Here is a 24,897-nt window from a genome sequence, read left to right as displayed (position 1 = left end):
GTTTATGATGGGTAATCATTGGATTTGCTATTATAACCACACGAATAAAAACTCATGAGTGTTTTTGTTTTCGTTCACGAAGCAGGCGGATGCACACACTGTTTACTCTCGGAATCGTGAGTAAGCGTTGTATTGACTTTTCACTCGCAAATGGCTTCATGATGAGAGTAATTCCATCACTGGCGTAGACTCTGGTCAGACTCCCTCCCCCCAAAAAGTCTACGTGATTTATGAATGGCCCCTTAGTATCTTTACGCAGTCCTTTGAATATAGGTAATCCCATCTGCAAACGTAACGCTTTCTACTTTTTTGTAGGATTTTACTCAATTACCTACTTAAATCCACTGAAATACTTTAAAACGCCTTGAAACACCCCCCCCCCCCCTCCACACACACACACCCACACAACTCCTACGAGACCCCTGCAGACATCCCTCAAAGTCTACTGAAGCCACATGGAACCCTCTGAAACCTCACGAAACGCCGTAAAACCACACAGAATAAGCATTTGTGACCCCGAAGACTACCCTTACACCACAGACAAATAGACGTAATTTTTTAATACCGTCGTGCGGGGTGTCATTGGGCCAAAATGGGGTGACATTGGGTCACTATTCCGCACGTTTAGAATATGACTGGAATGCATATTGTGTGCTGGACAACTAGAATACATAATTGTAAGATACCTTGCATCCACCGTCGGATTCTCTGATTTATATTGAATACGTGGAATCGATGGACCAATGTTACCCTCTAGGCCCAATGTCACCCCGAATGACGGTATTTATTTCTGCGAAACAAATTCACGGGAACATGCACATCCAATTCTACAAAGACTGCACTGTGTTTATCAACAATGAACTGATACACATTAAAAGGCATTAAAATCTCTTTGCAAATCTCTGAATATTCATAAAGCTGCTTCAGCCCTCCTGAAACGTCTTTGAACGCCTCGAAACTCTTCTGAAACCCGTTGAAGCACTCCTGAAAGTCCCTGAAGCCCCTTGAATCCCCTTCAAGCCCCCTAAATAGCATGAATCGCCTTGAAATCCTTATGAAACTCTTCTATAAGCTTTTGGAGCTCTCCTGGAAGTCCCCTGGGGCCCCTGATTCTCCGAGGAACCTGTTTGCCTTTTAGAAAACACCCTGAAGCTCCACTTGAATCCCTATGGAACCCTACATAGCATCACTTTCAATTAGCGCTCATCCTCCTTAAACTGCCCTGTAGTCTTGAAATCCACTTAAACACAGAGAACAGACATCCAAGCCTATAGAAAATTTTCTAGATAGCTGTGTAAGGATTCATTTTTTTTAGCGTTGACAACACTAGCGTCACCTATGCGGCAAATTGCTACAGTCAGTAGTGGTGAATACGCATATCTAGATAAGTTTTATATTCACCACTGACAACAGCGTGGGAACTTTGCGATAGCAGCGCCACCATGATATTGCCACTTGTGTTGCCATTTCAATTGACCGTTAAATTCCTTAAACAGTTTTGGAATTGGACTTGGATGTCTGTTCTCTGTGATTTAAATAATAAACTGATTCCACTATTGTGTTTATCACGGACGATTGTTTGAACCCGTACTTTTTATTTTGTCATTAAAGTGGCCCAGAAAACGAAATTTTTAAAAACAACAAATTTTCAAATAATCATACCTTTTGAATCATTTTAGATTGCTCTTTCTTTAGAAAATATTAAAAACGAATATATTGATTTACAGTATATCATTTTTTTATGAAATGGCTGTATATAGGGAGAAGTAAAAATTTTCATAATAACACAGTAGCATGGAACGAGCTCACAAAGTCATATATGCTAGTATAGGATGTTATTCCTGCAACTTCTCTGAAAACATCTTTTACCATCTTGTGCTATTGGTATGTTTTTGGGCATCAAAACTATTAAAGTACAAAAATGAGTAAAATGTTGGGATCGATTGATTAAAAAATAGATATGAAAAGTGAATTGAAGTTTGTATGGCAGTGATTTGTTGAATCACCCCTCGACATATTTTGTACTAGGCGGAGCTGTCGAGCAGTTGCTCAGCTTTTAAAAAGTGATATCAAAAAATCTCTTTGTAATTGATTTTGATACCAAAAAATAAAATTCTAAAAATCTAAAAAAACGTGAAAATACAACATTTTCTTGACTTCCTTGGACATGAAGCATGTTCGTGCCTACCACATGCCAGCTTTGTCTCAGCATGCAAATGGTCATTGACAAAGGAAGCTTCCAGTTAATAACTGTGGGAGTTCTCGTAGAAAGCTGAAAAGCCGGCCGTGTCCCAGTTGGGACGTTACACCGAGAAGTACAAGAGGAAGAAGAAGGAAGTTTTTTTAGGATTAGGAGGTGTTTCCAGGGGATTCAGGGATGTTTCAGGGGAGTTTCAAGGCATTCTTGGGGTTTCCAGAGTGATTTCCGGGCGTTTGAGGGAGCTTACAGTAAGTTTCATGGAAACTTCAGAGATACTTCAAGGGGTTTTTAGACGTTTCAGGGAGTTTTAGGCGTTTTCTGATGGGCCTCCGCAATTTAGCGGCTTTTAAAAGGAATTTTAAAGGGTTTTCCGAACGGTTACACAGCGTAACAAAAAATAACTTTTGGTCTGTCTCAAGAGCAAACTTATGTGTCTCTGACAGATTTTGAGCCGGTGAATCCGAATCCGGGCTCAGATTTGCTCCAACACGTCACAATTTTGAGCTATACCTCAATATTTAGGGCAAAATATGCGATTTTGGGCTCTTTTGACTGCAAACCATTAAGCAAGGAAATATTTTTTTTAAGCAATCAAAAGGTTAAATGGTCAATTAGCATCTAAATCAACGACTCATGCAAAATATTTCGTTTTATCAAATCGAATTTGATAGATTTAAGCGATTTATGTTAGGTACGATATTTCCCATACAAGTCACCCTCCAAAAGTTGCATGCAAGTTTTCATACTAACATAAAATGCTTAAATCTATCGAATTTGATTAGGTAAAACGAAATATTTTGCATGAGTCGTTAACTTAGATGTTAATTGACCAATTAACCTTTTGATTCCTTAAAAAAAATATTTCCAAGCTTAATGGCTTGCAGTCAAAAAAGCCCAAAATCGCATATTTTGCCCTATAAATTGAGGTATAGCTCAAAATTGTGACGTGTTGGAGCAAATCTGAGCCCGGATTTGGATTCAGCGGCCCAAAATCCTTCGGAAACACATAAGTTTGCTCTTGAGACAAAAAAATGTTGCTCTCTGTTACCAGATGTTTCTAGATGTTTTACTAGGGTTTTTAAGACCAAGCCCACTCATGGGCTCAATCAAGCGTTTTAACGGTAAGTAGAGCCCCGAACAAAGAAACGAACCGCACCGGTCGCTGCTAAGTAGGGCTCGAAAGCGAAAAGTTTACGTACGGTTCGTAGCAGGGCTTAGAATATAGAGACACGCAAAGTACGGTCTCTATCCGTAGGCTCGAGCGCTCTCTCGCGTTTAGGAGACGAAAGAACATGAGTATGGATTTGTTGCCCGGTATATAGTTTCTAGAGAATGATTTTCTTGTTTTGTATAGGTAGAAATTTATTTTAGTTTGCATCAAATATTCAAAATTTTTATTTTTACTTGCTTTGAAATTTTCAACCAAATAATATAATAGATCCTTACACGAATAACACAACGAATTGTCTGACATACATAATGTGATAGAGTGACAATACAAACGCAGAAAAATAATAGGTTTAAATTGACAAGCTTTAAGTATGATTTGAATAAAGTTTTCCCTTTTTCGCCAATTTTAGGATCATGCATATCGAAAATGTATTGATTTTCTCTTAAAATAGTTACGATTGTTCATAATAGCACTTTTAGTTTTTGGTTCGGCCGATCGTTTCGAAACTTATATTTGAAATGTATAGTGATTCAGTGAGTTTTGCTTTTTTAACACGTACATTAGGCCGTCCCTTATTTTGCAAAATTAAGAAATGTTATAAGTTCGTTAATGGAAAATGATCGTTTTAGCTAAAAAATGATCGTGTCAAAATTTGAAGTTCGTATCTCAAGGCTAAGTGGTCCCTCAAGGGGCCTAAAGTTGTCAAAAATTGTATGGGACCAAAAAAACCGAAGTTGTAAAGGAGACAACTACGTAATAAATGTGTTGGAAATGCAAGGGATGTAATTATTCAATAAACCTAATTATTAAAAAAGATGCTCAAAATCTCAAATTCAGATAAATTTCTTGAGAGAAAGGCAACATATATATCGAAGAGATGGATATTATTTTAGATAAAATTCAACCAACTAGTCATACAGTAAGCAACAAACATATAATTTAAAAAAGATTGCTTGAATTCCGGAATTAAATACAATAATACATTATTGAGAAAATGATATCTTGAAACGCACCAAAACTGGTACAAATCTCCAAGGGAATTATTTATTTGAGTTCAATTTTTACTAACAGTTTTCAGTCTTATCCAGAACCCCTTCTTTCAAAATATGAGCACAGATTATTATACTGAATAAGATTTGCAATAACACCATAGAAATGAACAAAATATTGCGATGATTTACGGAAGTGCAAAAAACCGATGGTACGGATAGAATAGAGACCACCGGTGCGGAAAGGCGACCGATCATTATTTTACTCACATGGAAACGAACGACCGGTGCGAAAATGGGTGGATAACGAAATTAAAAATCGTTAACGACGTGTTGTTGCGTGTGTAGTGTTAAGCCCACGAGTGGGCTTGGTCTAAGAGGATTTCGGGAATATTAGGAGATTTTAGGGTGCTTCCGAGGCGTTTTCAGAGATGTTTTAAGGTATTTCAAACGTTTCTGAAAAGTTTTACTGAAAATTTTAAGAGGCTTTCAAGAAAGTTTCAAGTTGTTCCAAGACGTTTAAGGGAGTTTTGGGGATTTTTGCGAAGTGCTAAGAAGCTTTCAATAGAATTTCTAGGTGTTTTCATGGGGGTTCACGTTTCTAGAGGTTTTTAGAGCGGTTTCAAGATGTTTCCAGGATTTAAGGTGGTTTTTCGAGGTTTCAGGGGAGCCTCAGCCGTGTTTCAAGGTGTTTCGAGTCGTTCCAACATGCTTCGGATGGCTCTTGGGGGCTTTCAGGGGTTTCTGGGGCTTTTCATGGAATTTTGTGTGGCTTTTTATGGAGAGTCAAGGGACTTCATGGCGTTTCAAGTCATTACAAGACCGCTCAGTGAGTTTTATGGTGTGTCTGAACTGTTTTAGAAGGGTTTGAGAGGACCATCACGGGAGTTTCAAAAGGTTTTCAGTAAAGTTTCTTCAAGGCGTTCCAAGAGGTTCCAGGCAATTATAGGGGGTTTCTGAGAAGTTTTAAAGGAGTTTTAGGAGATCTTCGAGGAAGTTTCGTGGGAGTTTCAATGAATTTTCATGTAGTTTTCAAAGAGTTCATTTAGATTTCAAAAGGAGCTTTAATTTTTTTGGAGTTTATAGGCGTTTCTATACGTGGGGTTCGGAAAGGTTTTTTTTTTTGAGATTTCAAGAGGTTTCAGGGAGCTTCCTTTCGAATTTCAAGGAGTTTCCTATAGGGTTTCACGAGGCTTAAGATAGATTTGGAAGTGGTACCCGATGGTTTCAGGAACCTTTCAAGTAATTTTCAGGGTTATTTTGGAGATTTTTCGAAGCGTAGCAGTTCGTTTCAAGACTTTTCATAGGCCTTTTATTAGGTTTCAGAAGTTTTCTGAGGGGTCCAGGGGGATGTAAGCTGCTTTCAATGTTGTTTAAGTACTTTTCAGCAGAGTTTCGAGGCATTTCAAGGCGTTACAAGACGATTAGAAGTCTTTCGAGGGTTTCTGCGTTTTTTTATGGGATTTCAGACGGTTTCTGAAATGTTTCGGTGATCTCAGCGAACTTTTGGGGTCTTTTAAGAGAGTTTCAAGGGCTTTTGAGGGGGTTCAATGCGTTACAATTCGTTACAAGATGGTTCAGAAGGTTTTTGGGGTCTTTCGAGGGTTTCTGCGTTTTTTATGGGATTTCAGACGGTTTCTGAAATGTTTCGGTGATCTCAGCGAACTTTAGGGGTCTTTTAAGAGAGTTTCAAGGGCTTTTGAGGGGGTTAAATGCGTTACAATTCGTTATAAGATGGTTCAGAAGGTTTTTGGGGTCTTACGAGGATTTCCGAGACTTTTCAAGGGGTTTTAAGTAGATTCCCATTGGTTTTAGGGGATTCAGGGAGGCTTAGGAACCTTTCAAGGGAGTTTTATTGAGTTTTCAAAGGGATTTGCAGGCGTTTCAAGTCATTATAAGACGATATAGGGCTATTGAGGGGGGGTGGGGTTTCTGCGAAGTTTTAAGGGAGTTTTAAAAGGCATTCAAAGTAGTTTCAGCAGGTTATCAAGGCGTTTCAACGATTTTCAGGAGTTTCAGGGTTTTTTCGGATGTTTTTGACTATTTCAGGGGGTTTAAGGAGCCTTCATTGGAGTTTCAAGGAGTTTTCAAAGGGGTTTTAAGGCGTTTCATTAGGTTGCAAGTGGTTTCCAGCGGATTCAGGGAACTTTCAAGGTTGTTTCAGAGATGTTCCTAGGTTTCAGTTCGTCTCAAAACATTTCAGAGTATTTCGGGGGGTTTCTGAGGGGTTCCAAGGGGTTCAAGGGCATTTCAGGGAGTTTCAGGGGGATATTGGAATCTTCATACTTTATAAAGTAGGTGCTATCATCACATCCTTTACTATCCTTGTAACGGAGAAGTTGGGCGTGACCGGCAATGGAAGTTTGCTTGTCTTTTTAGAATAGTAGTATTAAAGATTTAAGAAACCAACTATTAGTAGCTATGTAATCTACGAATTACTCCGTTACCACGCAACGCAACAATAATGGATTCTTCTAAAGAAGCTTTGTTTTCGTTTAACTTAGATCAGTGGTAGTTGCACTTTTGTCCTCAGTTAAAACAGACTCTGTCGCAGGTGGGAGGTAACGCCGCATTGCTAATTCTAGCATAACATGTGAAAAGGGCCTCGTGGCCGTACGGCTAGAGGCGCCAGTCATCTAGGCGTTTCGTAAGCCTTGGAGTGTGGGTTCGATTCCCCCTCTAGTCGGGGAAAACTTCTCGTCAAACGGAAAATTCTCCACTGGGCCACTGGAGGGGGGGGGGGGGGGGGCAAGCATGGTTTGCCACCCCCAGACCCCCCCCCCCCCCAATATTTTAACCAAGTTGGCGCCCCTGTTAGTGCTTGTTTAGTCTGTACAACCTCTGGTTGAAGACGGTGTAGTGTCTTAAAAAAAGTGTTTGTTGTAGTGTCTTGAAAAACATGTTTTGTTCGCTGTAGAGCCCAACTTCATCCACCTACGCACATCAACACCAATATCAGAAAGAGCAATCTTGGGGCTATCTGTTAAGGGTGCTGATTTTTGTGGGTGGATACAATTGGGCCCTACAGCGACCGAACCATATTTGTTTAAATTTGTCCCGGGAGAGTTAGCCTTTCGTCGTGAATAGATAAGACGTTGATCGGCTTCAGAACTTATCATCTTAAGGAAGTGGTGCTTGGTATTGAACCCATGACCTTCTGCTTTGTAAGCCATCAGAACACAAACCTTTGTGAGATAACAAAAAGGTGCACAAAAATAGAACAACAGACTGAGAATTAGGTCAGCACGGTGATAATAGCAATAATTGATCATCAAATTAGTATCCCCGTATCGATTAGATAAGTTCCGGATAAGATCTGACCATGGGGTGTCGTCAATCACCACCATCATCGTCGACTTGTTAGCGTTAGCGGGAGGTGTTTACGGTATTGAACTCGACGAGACAACAAAGACAAGTTATACTTAGTACGTACGCTATCTTTTTGTTGCAACGCATTTTGCAACTTTTTATCAACAACAAGCGATAAGATCTTAATCGATGACCCCGGGGGATTACGGGTGGCGTGGTCTGATTGTTGACCGTGGTCACTTCCAGGCCATTGGAACGATATCTGGGATATCGATATCAGTAGTTAAGCTTCATCGGTCGAAGATCGTTCTTCAACGAGTCGGTGTAGATGTAGGCTTTTTTCGAGTACAAATGGTTTAGTGTAAATCTCGGAAGATTAGAGGTAAATATTGTTCTCTTTTCAAATCGTTTAAGGATATCATGCGTAGAAATTCAAATTAAAAATTGGATTAATTTTAAGGTCACTTTAAACAAATATGATTGTTGAATCTAATTTAAATTTGGTTCAACACATACCTCTTCCCGAAATTTTATGATAAAAATTTGATTATTTGACCTAGAAAGCCGCTTATCAGCACCGAAAGCGCAGTGATAGACCTCGTGATATCCTGCTCATAGTTCAACAAATCTCAAAAATTTTGTTTTTCTCCGCTGACACATTGTTGTTATTGTTCTACTAGTGCACCAAGCACATTGTTTATCTAGCCTAATTAAAATATTTCCTCATCACTCTTTTATCTTTCTCTCTCTATTTTTGTTCACAGGCGCATTATCGGCAACTCACGCGGTGCGGTGTACCGGTCACCTTTCGAATTTTTCCCTCTGGTTGTTTTGCAACGCGGCGGGGTTCCGAGTGTGAGTGATTAAGCCCCGAGCCGAGAGTGCTGCTCGGATACGTTTAGTGCAAGAGCTCTAGCAGCAACTTGACGAAAACAACAATTGCACCCGCCTTCAGCGTGTGCAGCCAGCAGCCCGTCTTTGTCTCGACGCCGAACGGAGAGGTGACCTACGGGTCTGCAAGCCGTTTTGAGTGATTTAAGTGGCGTCTCGAAGTGAGAGGGATAAGAAGTGCGACCAATTGTGTGCAAAACAAAAAACAACGGAATTATTCGCTGTTTTGGGGCACTTGGGCTCTCTGGTCTAAGGTAGTTGTCGGTTGTTGTGGGGTTGTGATTGAGGAGAAGTGTGTGATCTGAGGGTGTAGCGAGGGTCCACTGATGATCGTGGATCGCAAGCTGGTGGATAAGAAGCGTTACTTTTTGCTCTGATTGGGGCTACGACAGGACTTCGGTGGATTTTGCGGAATCAAGTGCGATCGGATCGGAAGGAGTCGCAGATCCGGGTATCTCCATGTACTCAATGGTGGATTGCTACAACGATATGGGTCAACTGGGACCAGAGGTGAGTTGAAACCGTTACAATTATCATATCTGCGGCGTTAGTTATTTTGGACAAAACTTTGAATATGATTTTTGAAATCTTGCGAAGGGCTGTCAAATTAAAGCTAGAAATCCAAAGTAAGGTGTTCTCTAACAATTCGGCGCCAACATTTCAAAAGAAGTAAATCCCTAAAGAACTCCTAGAGGACTTCCTGAAAATATGTCTTGAGAAATGTAGAAGGCGTCCTTAGAGAGACTTCAGAATGTGCTTTGTAGACAGTTACTATTCGTCACTATGAGGAGGAATTCTCGAGAGCTTCCTCTGAGTTGTTACTTATGCAATGATGTTTCGAGGGAGACTCAACTTATTCCTGTAAGTTTTGAATTCAATCCGTCTCGAATGCAAACTTCTAGCAAATCCAATGTAGGTATTCCTATGTCACCAATAGTTTTGCTTGACAACAGTCCAAACGAAATGAAAAAAATCACCACGGTTCGCTAGACAAACACGATTTCTGATAACAGGTCCCCTATCATAACCCTGGCTGTGTTTGGAGGAGATAGACGCTGCTCACTGCAACCATAGTCAGTCGCTGGGAACAAACAGCAGTTAGTGGCGACGACGACGGCTGGCGATTATTGCCACCGCGCTGCTAACTGACCCAGTCCGTAGCCATTGGTCGGAGATAACGAACTCACACACAATGAGACGACCACGGTTGATTTGATTTCTAGAAGGTTTTTTTTTCTCCCCGATCGTAAAACGCATTCGTCGCGCAGTTGGTGTAGACTAGAGTCATGCGTTCTCCACCCGCGGACCGGTACCGGTACGAGAGGTACTGATGTGTAGTATGTGCCTAATTGATTTCTACAGTTCCTTGACCTCTCGCGAGCGAGCGAGTTTGCACTCGGTGCCCGGTTTGAAGAAAGCGTAATCAGCCAGTAGTCGGTGGGCTGAATATGGGGGTTTCTTCAGTGTGGGGTGGTATTGGAGGGAGCTCTGTATAGTTATCAAACGACATTGTTGCATTCATTATTCTGTGTACTCTCTGTATTATGTTGATAACGATACACTATGACATGCGATAACGTTTCATGGATAGGATTTCACTTATCAGTATCAGTAATTCATAACATTGTTTATTTCCATGCCTAGAAACAAACAGATACCAAACAAGCAAACATACATAATGGTACAATGTCCAATCAAATAGCAACAGAAGTTCTTATATGAAAGCAACTATCCCCGAGCAGAAAAGAACAACAACTGAAGAACATATTGAGGTATTGATCTTAAATACCATTATACCTCGATATGCCCTTTATTAGGTGGTAATAAGAGGCAAAATAACAAAAACAAACACCATGATTTTGTATAAATAACACCTGGAAAATTACAAGTCTTGTTATTTCAATAATGAATTCATTAAATCAATCATTTTTCGGTTGCTCCATGATGTAATATCAAAACTTGTTCTTCAGTTGTTTTCTTAGCTAAATCTACAAATATCATAGCTCTGCTCAAATACCTCCAATACAGATACAGCTTTTAGTTTATTAGAGTACAGCTAGCTCTTTGCATGGTATTTGTAAGGTATTCCCTTCTGCTCGGGTCGAAGGAAACTTTACTTATTTAATCTATCTAGTCTCTTTTCCATACAAACTGGCATTTTGGGATGATTCTGTTGGAATTACAGATAGGGTATCACACATCAGATCAGAACGCTCCTGAAATACCAGTAGATGTAAAGGTGTTCCCCCTGATATGACCCTGACCTAAAATGCCTCGAAAAGTCAAAATGTCCCTGAAATCTCCGTAATCCCATTGATATGCCCTCAAAATCATCATATTCAATTTGAAATGCCTTTGGAACCCTTTTGGACGCCTTTAATAGGGTCCAAACCTCACAAAAACGCACCTGGAAACCCCTTGAAACGCCCTTAAAATGTTCCTGAAACACGCTGAAATTCTCTTAAATGATTTAGAAATAACTCTGAAATACCTTGAAACGCCCCTTAAACCCATTGCAACGCCCTTTAAAGGCTCCTGTGATCCCTTGCATTGCCTTTAAAGCTTCTTGAAACGTCCCTGAAACCCTCTTAATACTTTTGAAATGTCCTGAATTCCCGTAGTCCCGAGCAGAGGAAAAAAGCTCAATAAAAGCATATTTTGATACGGAGATCAAAAGTGATATTTGTTTGTTTGAGATAAGAGGCAAAAGTACTGAAAAGAATATCCGTTGATTGATTACGACTGTTCTTTGTGTATTCTTTGCAGATATTTCCTGGCTTTTCAGTCCGATTGTGAGATAAAAAAACACCTTATGTTCTCTTACTCCGACGTTTCGATCCGTACCGGATCTTTACCAAGCAATCGAGCCAAAAACTCGATTCCTTGAAAACCAAAAACTCGATTCCTTGATAAAGATCAGATACGGATCGAAACGTCGGTGTAAAAGAACATAAGGTGTTTTTGATCTCACAATCGGACTGAAAAGCCAAGAAATTTCTCCAAAGAAGAAAAGAATATCTCTAATTTACCCCTGGAACATCGTCATATTAGCACATTTAGCTCTTGGGAAGATCTAACCAATAGCAGTGAGCTATTTGATTGATCTTCAAATATCAAATTTTGCTATTGGTTAGATGGTTCAAGAATAAATTTTTGCTATTACTTTTACTACTTTTGCCTCTTATCTCAATCAAACCAATATTACATTTTGATCGTCAGTACTTGTCCTTTACCCGGGGTCCCATTAAAACGCCAACAAATCTTGACAGAACGCCCTTAAAAAGGCTCCTCAAATCCCCTGAAGACCCATGGGAACCCCCTCTTTTGAGCTCTCTGGGTACTTTCTGGTAACCCCCCCCCCCCCTCAAATACCTAGGAGTAAGACCTGTTCTCGTGAACTAAATTCCCTCATTGAAGTCCAAACCTATTTTATGTATGCATAAATTTCTTTTTTATGCCTTTTTCAAGTTTATGCACATTTTTAATTTATGCGGTCCCAGCCAAGTACATAAAAAGAGGTTCCAGTGTGTTACTACACTGAGTGGTGAAAAATTGTAGGAAGCAAAACGCGCACTAGCAATCTGTTTTGGGCTTGGTATAAAAGACCAATGGGCTCCATCAAACCTTTCTTAGCACAGCGCAGCAATGCAAAAAAGGGGACACGTGATACTTTATAGGTTAGTGCCATATAATTATCGATCTATTACTGGTTAACAATGCTCAAGCTCTTGTCATCATTTTTCAATACTTAAAAAGAAGTTTTTTTTTACTTATTCGTTTACATGGAAGGCTCGGGCGCGTCATGGGCATAACTGAACCGAAATCATTTGTTGTTTTATTTACAATATTTTTACATTTTACAATATTTACTGTCTTAATGCTATATTAGTTTAAGAAGCCGAAGTACTCGCGGCTGTTTCGAGGTTAGGAATAAAAAAAATTGGAAATGAGGGACTTAGGGATCTTAAACTAAATTATTTGCTAATTTATACTAAAAACATTGATGGAACAAAATGTCCTTATCTTAAACGCAACAAAAAAAAAACAGATTTATCGGTAGAAAACGACAAGAAGAAGACAAATGGGAGAGGGGCGACAGACAGGGACAACAGCAAACTCAAATGGCGGAGAAAAGCAGTTTATACTTTGAAAATTAAACAAAAACTTCATTCACTGTAATTTATTTCCCATCTGCAATGAATACATTTTCATTGCAAGCATTTAGGGGCTGTACATTTATTACGTAAGGTAATTTTCACGATTTTTCTACACCCCCTCCCCTCCCTGTAAGATTTTTTTGTATGATAACCCAAATATTTTTGTATGGCGCGTAAGATTTCTCAAACCCCCCCCCCCTTCCCCAATAACCCTTACGTAATTAATGGACAGCCCCTTAGAGTTTAAACGATAAAACGATGTGAATTTCAATGGCGGATCGTTGTACGCGATTGCCATTCTGACTAAAATTACATAACAACATTATAACTATTGCAGCTAAAGGCTTTTAAAGGTAAAATAAGTTGATAAGATTTCGATTGGCCGGGACCCGTGGCGCAAGTGGTCACACGTTTGCTTCATAAGCAGATGGTCATGGGTTCAATCCCAGTCCCAGCCCCACTTTCGTCAGTAGCTCTTTTCCCCTGAGAGCAGCTGACACTGACCCTCTTCTGAGCCCATGGCTCAAATGTACCCGGACACTTGGACATTTGCGAACAGTAACTCAAAACCCAAGTAACATTTTATTCAGTTTCGTACCTTTTAATTCCGCCCTATGTTGCTTATCCTTTGACAGATACGCGTATTTCGACTACCACTTGTAATCTTCCTCAGTGTCAGTTATCCACTGCGGTTATTAAAAGGTACGAAACTGATTACACTCATTCGAAGAGAGTATTCTGCTCAGAGGGTTCGAAAAGTCGGTACAAGATAACATTTTAAGTTGTGTTCGGCTCTATAAGAGATTTTTTTTATCTATATTAACGAGATTTTTAGCCCTAGGCTAGTTCATCTCGGGACCCACGCTTTACTTCCCTTCCGAAGGAAAAACTCACATTTTGTGAGTTTGTCGGGAGTGGGATTCGATCCCAGGTCCTCGGCGTGATAGTAAAGTGTTCTAACCATCACACCAGGTCCGCTCCACTCTATAAGAGATCTTCATGACCAATTTTATAAAACTTGTAATAAAACTGATTTATGCATCAAAACCTCTTGATAACCTCTTTAAGAGCATCTTCCGGCTAAGTGGACCACTCTCAGAGAGTTTTCGCAAACCACGTTAAGAGTAGCAATAAAACTGTTTAAAAATTCTTGAAATCTGGCTTTATGGATATCTTCAAGTATACTATAAAACATTTCATCAATGATTTTCATAAAAGTAGTCATAAAACTGTAAGTTTTAATTATTGCTGTAATAAAACCGTAATAAAATAAAACAAAATCAATCAGCAATGGAATTGTTATTTGGGGTTGGGACGCTCTGCTTATCGACTCACCGTTTTGCAATTCAAAAAATAGATTATGAATATGTTTTTTTGCATAATTAACCCAGGATTTCCGCTTCGGAGCTGCTTCTATTCGTTAGAGGTTCACCTAGAAACATTCTTCTATTTTTTTCAGAAATGTCATTCAAACAAAATGTAGGTCTTATATCTTCTAAGTAGTTTGATATTTTAAGTGAATATCTGAGATCTTTGCAACACCTGCTTTTTTTCTCAGGAACCAAAAAGTACTGAAAGAATCAAGGAATTTTATTTTCTGTTCATGACACCTTTCTTCACAAACCATGGTCTTTGTAATTCGATGGTTATTTTTTCTTGTAGATTTTGCCTTCCCTGTAATTAACATTTCAGCATTTTGCGTTAGGCTAAATATTTAAAATTGATACCTTTTAAATTCCTATTCATTATCTGATTTCAAATTCCTAATAGTGTATCAATTTGCTGAATGTAATCAATACGCGCGCTCCATTAGGAGGATTAGTTCCGCTACGTTCTACAGGCAGTAGTAAGCCCAATGATGTCGAGCGGTGGATGGCGATAAGAAACTCACTATAAGATGATAGTATTGTTCCATTTATTACATGTGCATATTGTACATTGGCTAGCTGGCTATCACCAGTGTTTGACACTGACTGCTCTTTGTCACAACCGTCTGAATAAGATTAAGTCGTTTGCAAAGATTATTGCTTTGTTTCAGTGTCAGACGCTCTGATGCTGTTTGTTTCCTTGATTGTCTGGTTCGTTTTGCATTGCTTGAAAAATTATGTTTGTTTTTTTGGTCAAGTTTTGACTAAAATTGTCTTTCGACCTATGCGCCTCAATCATTATTATTCTGATTTTCTTCTGCACTTAATTGATGCACAACCATGTCATTAATGGTTGCCCCTCCGTTGAAATAGCTACCAAAGTAAGGGTGTCAAAAGTGGCACTTTTAAAGTTTGATTGCTGGATCTGATCCGGTTTAATGGTAAATGACCAAAAATGGCATGCTACTAAAACCCTTCCACCAGTCCTAAATTATATAACTCCAACTTAATTAAAGTAATCAACGGAGTCGCTTGCGCTTACAGAACAACAATACCGCCGCCAACGCAATCGACGTAAATATCTCTCATATAAGGCAACAAGTAAACAAGTTGTGTTGTATATGAACAAACTGCCCGTGTCACCCCGTTCAATTCTCTTCCTTTTCGCATACATATATCTAGTATCGCAGAAGCCATATACCTCTAGATACCTCGTCTAAAGTGTAATTTGAATAAAGTGATTTATGATTAATTGTTTTACCGCTTGATTGAACTCTGGCGTCGTGGTAGTCGTCGCCGTCGTCCTCATCATCGTCATATTCAAAACAGCAATTCTGTTCATTTAGTTAGCGTGGCTGCGTTCAGTTGTCTATTCTTGGGTCGCCTTGTAAAGTAGTACAGTCAATTCCTGAGAGCTGAAATTCATGGGGGACTCCTCAATCATAGAATTACCGTGGAATAAACTTGGCAGCTTGACGGAATAAGCTCTATTTTCCGGTTATCCAGATTTAATTTCAACAATTCGCTTATTGTTGAACGGTTATAACTGACATCCTTGGCCATTTAGTTCCTGGAATACCCTGGCATGCCCCTGGGACCCCTGAAGATGCATGGATTGCCCCTGAAACTCCCTGAAACGCTCTTGGAACCGCTGAAATCCCTTGGAACGCCCCGGAAACCCGTTGTAACATTCTGGAACATCCCTTGAACCCAATGAATCGCCCAGAAACTCTCAGGAATCTCCTAGAATCCCCCATGAAGCCCCATCGAACACTTCTGTAACCTCGTGGAACCTAATGGAACGCCCATGAAACCCCTCAAACTCTTGTGGAACGCCCTTGGGACCCCAGAAACCCCCAGAAACACTTATGAAACCCTCTGGATTACCTTAGAATAGCCTGGAACGCCCTTGAAACTCCCATGCAGTGGTTTTTTTCGCAACATATCTAGAGGAATTTGTTCCTAAATATCTGAAGTTATTGGTGGCTCCAGAAGAGGAGTTTTTGTCTTCAGAGGTTTTGAGCGAAATAGGCAGTGGAGTACCCCAAGGATTCTTGTAACACTTGACTATCACGCCGAGGACCTGGGATCGAATCCCACTCCCGACAAACTCGCAAAATGTGAGTTCTTCCTTCGGAAGGGAAGTAAAGCATGGGTCCCGAGATGAACTAGCCTAGGGCTAAAAATCTTGTTAATACAGACAAAAAGAATGTGTTTGTTTTAAAATGTTTGTAGGGAACTTCTTGAAGGATTTTTCTCTGGAAGATGGGCAGTTTATACAAAAAAAACACTACCGAAATTATTAGAAAAATATGAAAAGCTTGCAGATAAATTCCGGGAAGGAAGGGATTCTAGCATTTCTGACGGAGTCAATTCGGTATTCAGAAATCCCACAAGGTATTGCAGTTGACAACTTATTTCTTGATAACATTCTGATGGAATTTGTTCTGAATCGCATGCAGACGTCCATAGCATTTTCTTTAAGAATTGCATGTGGCATTTCGTGTGAAATTCAATTCAAGATGCTTCTAATAAATTTAAATAAATTTATGGTGAAACGGAAAAATACTTGGTGAATTTTCTATGTGAATTTCCTCAATGAATAACCGCATGAATTTATGATCTTATATTGACGAAATTATGATAATATATAATAATTCCTTGCTCTATCAAAAATGAATACTGCGTAGTTACTAGAAGTTCAAAATTCTTGAAAATTTTATAGTTTATTCGTGAAAAGAATTTATACATCAGTTCCTAGAAAAATCCATCCAGTAGTTTAACAAATATTTTTTCAAGAGATAAATTTGAAAAAAATAATCCTGACGAAATAGTTAAAATTACTTCCACAACTCCACAAAGATCAATCTGTTTTTGGTGAAATATCTGGCGTATTTCCAGGATGATTTCGCCGTATATCTTGGAGGTACATGGAGGTTCAAAGTGAGGAAAGATACCTATTAAGGGGAAATGACAGTGCGTCCAGGTGTACTTTTGAGCATGCATCTCGTCAGCCACAAAATACACAAAACTGAAAATGCTACTTAATGTTTACTACGAACGCAATGAGTAGCATCTTCAGTTCTGTGTGTTGTTCGCCAGTGGAATTCTGTGAAAAAGTTTTGGATCTTAAGAAGTTTCTGATGGTTTCCCAAAATAACTTGTGTCATATTTTCTAAAATCCCAGATTTTTTTTGTGTAGGGTATTTTGAAGTGTGTTAACACTAGACATTTTTTCGACAAGATATCTGCGTTGCTGTGGTCGACTATGTATTGGAAATTCATAGAAAATTCATAGCTGAAAAAAAAAGTTTTATGAATATACTAATGGGAGATTTTGATAATACTTTACGTAATTTTGGTTAAACTTTTGGATAATTATAGTGTATTAAGATACAGGTTCTTATAAAATATTTGCAATATGTTTTAAGAAATTCCCCCATAAGTTTCGATATAGTATTTGTGTTGTAATTTTGATGTTTATCAATAAACTCCTTCATGATCTTCAGCAATATCTTCAAGTTTTTCTTCAACTATTTCTTAAATGATCCGCTCAAAACTTCTCTGATAATTTAAATCAAATGACCCTTTCATGAGTTTTTCCTGGAAGTCCTCTAGAAATTTTGCTAAAGAATCATCTGGGAACCAGTAAAAAAACATATATTTATCTAAGAATGCAAAGAATAGTCCGAATACAGTATGCGGCAGGAAAAAATGCGAAAGTGTTTTTCAACTTCAAACCTCATTTTCGTCCATTTGACATTAACCAATCTATGTTTCAACGTTCCATGATCTATAATAGGTTAGTTTTCTGAAAAGTTAATTAAAAAAATTCCCATTTTGGTCACTAACCTTTACAGGGCGGCGCCTGAAGGTGAAGACAACCAGAATTTTCAAACCGCAGAAAATCGCACAGGTCGCTAAATTTCGCATCTGATAAAACAAAAATTTTGATTTTCTCTACAATATCATCAAATATATGTACTTATTTCATCTGGTGTGTGATACTACATGGCTCTGGATCAGTGTGGTCTGGTTGTTCATCGAATTTGAGCTAATTTTGTTACTGTTATAGTCATTTTGTTTAATGACCATTGGGCGCGCAGTTTATTGATATCCGTTTATTAGGCCTACATTATCACATGTTAAACATCAAATGTGTTCATTTTTATTTTTCAGTGCTAGAATATAGACATTGACTGATACACTGTCATGAAAAAATAGTCATATATATCCCACATTTAGCGTGTGATAGTGCCTTGAACTTTTCGCATTTTTTCCTGCCGCACCCTGTATTTCTTCAGAAAATTTTACAAATTTTTGTCCAGCGACGCTTTTAGAGAACCCATTAACAGTTTCTTCAGAATTTCTGTCAGGGCTTCCTTCAGGGACCTTTCCAGATCTTCAAGCTTTTACCAGAAAAACTTCCAGGTTTTCTAGTAGAGATTGTTAACGTACTCCAATTGATTTTTTTTTAGAAATTCTTCCAATGCGAGTAGCTGGAAAAAAATTATGAACAGCATATTCAGTTATTACTTATTGAATTTACTGAAAAACAATATTACAAGATCAAAACAATATCAGACACCTTTTTCTTGAAAAAAAAATTGCCGGCACCCAGCGTTGAACCTACGACCTTAGGATTCAATGGCGGCGATGCTTACAACCCAACTGTGACTCACTGCTGTGAACATCATGGGAATATCGAGCTATGACAGCAAAAATTGTTCGATTTGAGATATGATTTAGATATTCTCGTCTACCCGGGAAGAGCTCATTCCGAGATTTCTTCGGGAATTTCTTCGGAGGTACGTCCATAAGTTCCAGAGACACTTACGCATTATTGTATAGAAGTTGCTCTTTAATTTTATCCAGAGGTAGCTCCATTAATCCTTCCAATGATTCTTCGAACAGTTTTTTCAGAAATTATTCTATAAGTTTTTTTTTTTTGGAGAATGCTCCTGCCTGGAGATCATTCAGAGATGTCTTTAGGAGTTTCTGGAGAAGGAAGATGTTATTCCAGCAGTTCTTTAAAAAATCCCAAAGTTTTCTTCGAAGATTTTTTTGAGAATTCCTCTTAGAGTTTTTTTCAGGGACTTTTTCGGAAACTTCTTCTAGGATACCTTCAGGAATTTCATCGCAAATTTTACAAATAATTTCATCATTTCCATTCATTACATAAATCTAAAAATTCATCCCTGGTTTTCTTCAGAGATTACTACAGGAATTCCTCCAAATATTACTTTATGAGTTCTTTCAGAGCTGTCTTAATACAAGAACTTCGTAAAGAATTATGAGATCATTATAATTTACGGCAGTTTATCCAAGGATTCCTGTATAAGCTTTAATTCGGATTTCTCCAAAAATTTTACCTGAGATTTCTCCTGGAATTTTAGTAGATTTGCTGGGGTTTCCTATATTATTCCTTATATGATTCCTCGAATAATGGCTCCAGAATTAGTTTAAGTGATCGCCTAAAAGGTTTCGTTTGATGCGTTTTACACAGTGTACTCTGCGTATTTTTGCTTTTGACGTTTTTCTGATCTGATACCGATTTGGTTTATCGATTCTAGAATCTACGCTGAGTTTTTTATAGTGATGCTGTGGTATTAACATGATATGAAGTAGCTTAAATGTTAGTATAGGCTTCAGGTTGATGAAATAATTAGGTAGTGCAGTTCGTGGATCACTTAACATATGGAACTGCACCGAATCTTCTGCAGATGCTATGCTGGAAAAGACGTTTGAGACTTACAAATTCTGCTTGAGTAGATTTTTTTTATAAGTTGTCATAAGGCACAACGTTTCTTTACTAATTTCGGGTATTAAGATTTTCCTCCTCAAAAAATTGGGGAAGCCATACTGATTTGGCTACAACTATATTTTATGGATAACTCACTTTCCATCAACACTTCAAGCGAGTTTTATGATGACTTTGCTACTACAACGCCCTCCATTGTGGCATACTATAGCTTAAGCTTTAGCTTTAAAAAAGGTTGCCCTCTAAGGTTTGTGAGCACCGAAATAGGTTCTCCTGAGTAGAACTCTGCTGATCTGATAAAACTCAGTAAACGATGTTAAGGAAGTTGAACAACCATCTTCCGGTTGAATCGGTGACTTTGAAGTCGATTCATAAGACTGACAAGAAAGCTCTTCCATCTGCTGGACGATCCGTCTGGAAAACTTTTTGTACAGATGTTTCCAGTTTGCACGAAGCTATTCAAAATACATTCGGAAAAACCAGTCTTTTCGTGCAGTAACGAATCTCCAGTTTCCACTCCGAGTAATGTAGTAGCTTTAGAAATAGCTCTACTTCCTTAAAATTTCCAGGAGCAAATGATGGTTCATCTTTTTTTATCTAGCGGGATTTGTACATTTCAATCATGTCTATAGGGTCACTGTTAAAAATGATTTGACATCCATATGCACAACAGAAACATGTGCTCGATGATCAAATTGAGATTTGAATTATGAAAAGAAATCCACGTACTCCGGTGAGACTCGAACTCACAACTCCCAATTCCCTAGACGGGCGCTTCTATTCCGTCAAGCTACGGAGTCACTCGACTATCTCCGAACTCGATTCCACAGTCGCACTTGGTCATTTTCTTCCAATCCTTCTTCGGATGGTCTATAGGAATCATCTATCGTTTCTTCTGAAATGCTTAGAGTGCATTGTCGATAATCACTGCCATGATGTTTATCTGGATACCTTACCTTTTCATGTGGACAAACAAGCCTACCAATTTGTGATTCATACAGTGACTCTTTTACATAAAATTGTGTACGTTGTCAGGAAAATCGTAGTTTTCGTTTGAATATGCTCTCCATAAGGACCCTTTTAAGGTCATATTGTAATCCGCACATCGTTACTAGTTATTTATAATCATTTGATTATAAACTCCAGAAGTTCTCCCTAATAACCGTTTTCAGAAATTTGTGGATTCCAGATCCTGTGGAATTTATTAACAGTGGTCCCTTCTCTAAGAAATTCGACTAATTAGGGATTTCCTCAAAATTATTTTTAAAAATCCCGCCAGATTTGTTTAAATTCGTATTTAGCCAGTCACCGATTTCACTAAACTTCGACTTTCAAAGACCTGACTGTACATAAACAGGCATTATAGTTTTTCTGCTCGTGCTGACTCTAAAACGCTGCTAAATGCGTGAGATGGATTTTATTATTATTGGACGCCGCAGTCATCTAGTGCGGAGGATACACGGGCGGTGGTGGAATGAGCCGACGAATATTGACTCTTTTCTACAGTTGCGCTATAAAGCACAGTCAGTGTGCAGAAACGGCAACGACGTCGACGACGACGAGTGCCAGAATTATTCTCTTGAGCTGTCAAATAACTTAATATGAATAGAGGCGATAGCGCACTCTCGCGTGAGATCGCTGGGGCGGTTTTGCAACGGCGGTGGTGGTGGTGTGGTGACGACGGACGGAGGCCAACGAGATGCCCCCACCACAGCAATGCATCCCCGGTTCCCCCCTCTGGCTGCTTCTGGTGAACTGACATTTTGTTTGACTATTTTTGTATTATTTTCCGTTGTTCCATTTCTAGGTCAATTGAATTTATGGCCCGTAATGAAAATTTTTATAACGACGATCATTGTGCCGGCCGCATATTCGAGCCTGTTGATGGCGACGATGATGATGATGACGAGGGGTTTATGGCAGTTGAGGAATTGCAAATTGAGTTTGCAGTTTGTGTTCGATGACAATTCTAGTGTCCTGACTAATTGTGAATTACACTTATGGTGCCAATCAATCGAGCTAAGTAGAACATGATGATCACATTGTTCAGATCTTTGTGCATTAACTGAAACGTAAGCACATTGCATTTATCGAATGTTTACTGTACATCTAATTTAGGACATGCGTTCATATTGACAATGCTATACAGTGTCGAAGGAACGTGTAACAATAAATGTAATTTAGCATGCCTCAGAGTGATTACATGACATAAAATAAATTAAATCATGCAGAGTTTATATGACTGTAATTAAACTTACATGACATGTAGTTCTTATTAAGTTTTATCTGTGCACTGCACAATTACATAGAACAGAATATCTATGTAAAATTCAGCGAGAAATCATGCGCATAAAGGTAATGTAGTCGAAGCCCTACACGTGGCTACACGTTCACTTCATAAGTGGATGGTTATGGGTTCGATCCCAGCTACGGCACTTGCAATTTTTCGTCAGTTGCTCTTCCCCCCGAGAGCGGCTGACACGTGACCCTCTTCTGAGCATATGCTCTAACGGACCCGGAAACTTGGATATCGGCTAAAGGCAACTCGTAATGGACCCCCATTCCCCAATCGGACTGGAAGAGGAACAAGAGCCACACATCAACATCCTCGTGCTCATCATTCTACCATGAACAGGGTACAAAAGTGACAGCAGCGCAAATGCAACCAGTGTGATATAGTAGAATTAGAATAGAGTACATTTAGGCGCTGTACAGAAGTGTAAGTGCAGTTGTCAATTAGAATCGCTCACGCAGTGCCCTAGTGGACAAAAGAGCGGTAAATTAGGTTAAGTTGTTAAAGAATAAAAAAAAGGGAATGCTAAAATTAGTACATGAAATTTACATGTTCTTTATAATGTAAGTTTACAATGCATGTAATGGAAATGTGCATTAAATCTGGCATTTTGTTTATGTGCATGATTTCTCAGTGAATTTGTATGTATTTTTATGTGTAGTTTTACTCTTTAACAGGGTTTATGCAGGAAATGTGTCAAAGCAAATAAATCATTTTTTATGCCCTAAACCTTCATTCTCCTGAACTTGGGATTCTGCTTTCGATTCGTGGTCGGTCCAGGAACTATTTTCCGTGAAACATAGAGTATCTTCGTGCATACCACACGATATACATGCAAAATGGTCTTTGGCAGGGGAAGCTCTCGATTCATACCTGTGGAAGTGTTCATACTAATCCGAGTTTCAAGTTTCGTTCCAGTAGAAATGTTACGCCAAGAAGAAGATGATGAAAAACAGCATCTAGCAGCACGTGGAACAACTTAGTATGAGTGATCAACAATTGCCGGGGGGTAGGGAGTAAATCTACGATCAAAGGTTTTTAATCTACTCCTTCGTGGAAACGGCAGTGCCCTTTCCAAAAATAGCTCATAATTTGCCGCAAAATGCAAATCTTACGAAAATTTAATCCATCCAAGCAATAAATTACAGTGCCCCGGCACACCAAATAGAGGGCACACGTGCGGTGTCTTGCCGGTAGGCATATGAGTATGTGTGTGTGCGCGTTTGTACACGCAAAGAACCATATTCAAAAGTGGCACAAATATTGTCGTAGCCTCTCGGGGTCCTATCGCACCCTGCTATCCCCTCCCATTCCAGTAACACGTTTCTAAAACCCCGTCTCTCATCTCCGGACCCCCGATCATCGCACGATCGGCTCACGTTTATTTATCCGTTCACGCGGACGCGCGGTAGGACCATTGTTTACGAAAATAGTAAAAATATGCTAATTAAGAGCCATCCTAATGTTTCAGGTTTCTGAGTTGGACGCGGGCGGGCGCCCCCTCCAATTAGCGACCGCGACAGCCCCTTTTCCATGGCTAATACCTAGGTGTGGTGGGGTCGCATGTCGCCGCCACGGCTCGTGTTCGTCATCAATTCTGGCGCTGTAGGCATTATTTTTCTGATCCAGGGATGTTTGGCGCTTTTCGAGTGGATACACAATGCTCTTCTGCAGAAGACTTTCATTACTACTATGATAGGAAAACACAGTCCTGTTTTTTTAAATTTTAAAACAGCATTGTGTTTCAAAGCTGTGGGTTGGATTCCATCCTTTTCACGTAATCGGATACTATTGGAAACCAAAGATTCATTTTAGGGGTCATTGGCGTAGTTGGCTACACTTTTGCTTCGTAAGAGGATGGTCATGAATTTGGGGCCTCCTCTCACTTAGAACTTTTTATTCAGTCGCTTTATTTCCCGAAAGCGAATACATAATACCGTAACCTGGAGGTAGTTGATCGGTGGGGTGAAGTTGATGACTATTGGATCCACGTCCGCTGAGGACGCTAAAATTCTGTTCCAATGCAATTCAGAGTTAATTTCTCTGATCAAATAATTTCTTCAAATATTCCTAAATGCAATTGCTGAAAGAATTCCACCAATGATTCCTCATTGATTCCTAAAGAGATGCTCCAAGTATTCTTTCTGAAATTCCTACAGGCCTTCCGGAGTTTCCTTGAAGAGTTTTTCCAGACTCCTCCAAAGACTCCTCCAAAGACTCTTCCATGGATCCCTCTAGAGATTTTTTTAGCGATTCCACTCATATTTTTTTTAAGGATAACCCAGGTTTTTCCAGGATTATCTGGAATAATTGTTTCAGAGTTTGTCCAGGAATAACGCCAGAGTTTTTTTTTGCTTCTGGGATTCTGTCAGAGATTCTTCCGAAAATCCTAGCAGGAACCCCTCAAGGAGTTCTTCCATTTTTTTTTTTTTTCAGGAATTGGCTAAACATTCCAGGGCATTTTCCAAAGCTTCCTTCAGGAATTCGTCAGAAAACTTCTTTGGAGATTACACCAGAAATTCTTCCAAGGACTCATATAGAATGTCCTCAAAAGATTGCTCCTAGCATTATTCCGAAGGTTTTTTTTATGGATTGTTCCAGAGCATCATTCGTCCAGGTGATAAAAAAAATCTTCCAGAGAATAATCAATGGTTTCTCTAATTATTTCTGGCTAAAATATAAACGACTCATAAGAAAGTCATCATTCTTAATGAATAGTTCCAGTGAAGAAACAGGGGTGCAAGCAGTGATAAATAACA

At 39.1% G+C, this 24,897-nt stretch overlaps 1 protein-coding gene and 1 long non-coding RNA gene across 3 annotated transcripts in view; one reads left to right on the top strand and one right to left on the bottom strand.

The window, feature by feature from the left end:
- The window catches only part of LOC109415738 (sestrin homolog), a 225,050-nt gene that overhangs the window by 20,739 nt on the left and 179,414 nt on the right, over nucleotides 1-24,897 (top strand). For both annotated transcript variants that reach the window (XM_029869870.2, XM_029869869.2), the window contains exon 2: nucleotides 8,434-9,070. In XM_029869870.2, the coding sequence (XP_029725730.1) occupies nucleotides 9,020-9,070 (51 nt within the window). In that variant the 5' untranslated portion in view covers nucleotides 8,434-9,019. The remainder of the gene's footprint in view (nucleotides 1-8,433; nucleotides 9,071-24,897) is intronic.
- LOC115265319 (uncharacterized) overlaps nucleotides 21,229-24,897 on the bottom strand; it is a 34,901-nt gene continuing 31,232 nt past the window's right edge. The window contains exon 2 of the long non-coding RNA XR_003896582.2: nucleotides 21,229-24,897. This exon is cut by the window's right edge and continues 25,800 nt beyond it. This is a non-coding gene — a long non-coding RNA (uncharacterized LOC115265319).

Source organism: Aedes albopictus, chromosome 2, assembly GCF_035046485.1.
Source record: "Aedes albopictus strain Foshan chromosome 2, AalbF5, whole genome shotgun sequence".
Lineage (NCBI taxonomy): Eukaryota > Metazoa > Arthropoda > Insecta > Diptera > Culicidae > Aedes > Aedes albopictus.
This window is presented reverse-complemented; position numbering and strand designations above follow the sequence as displayed.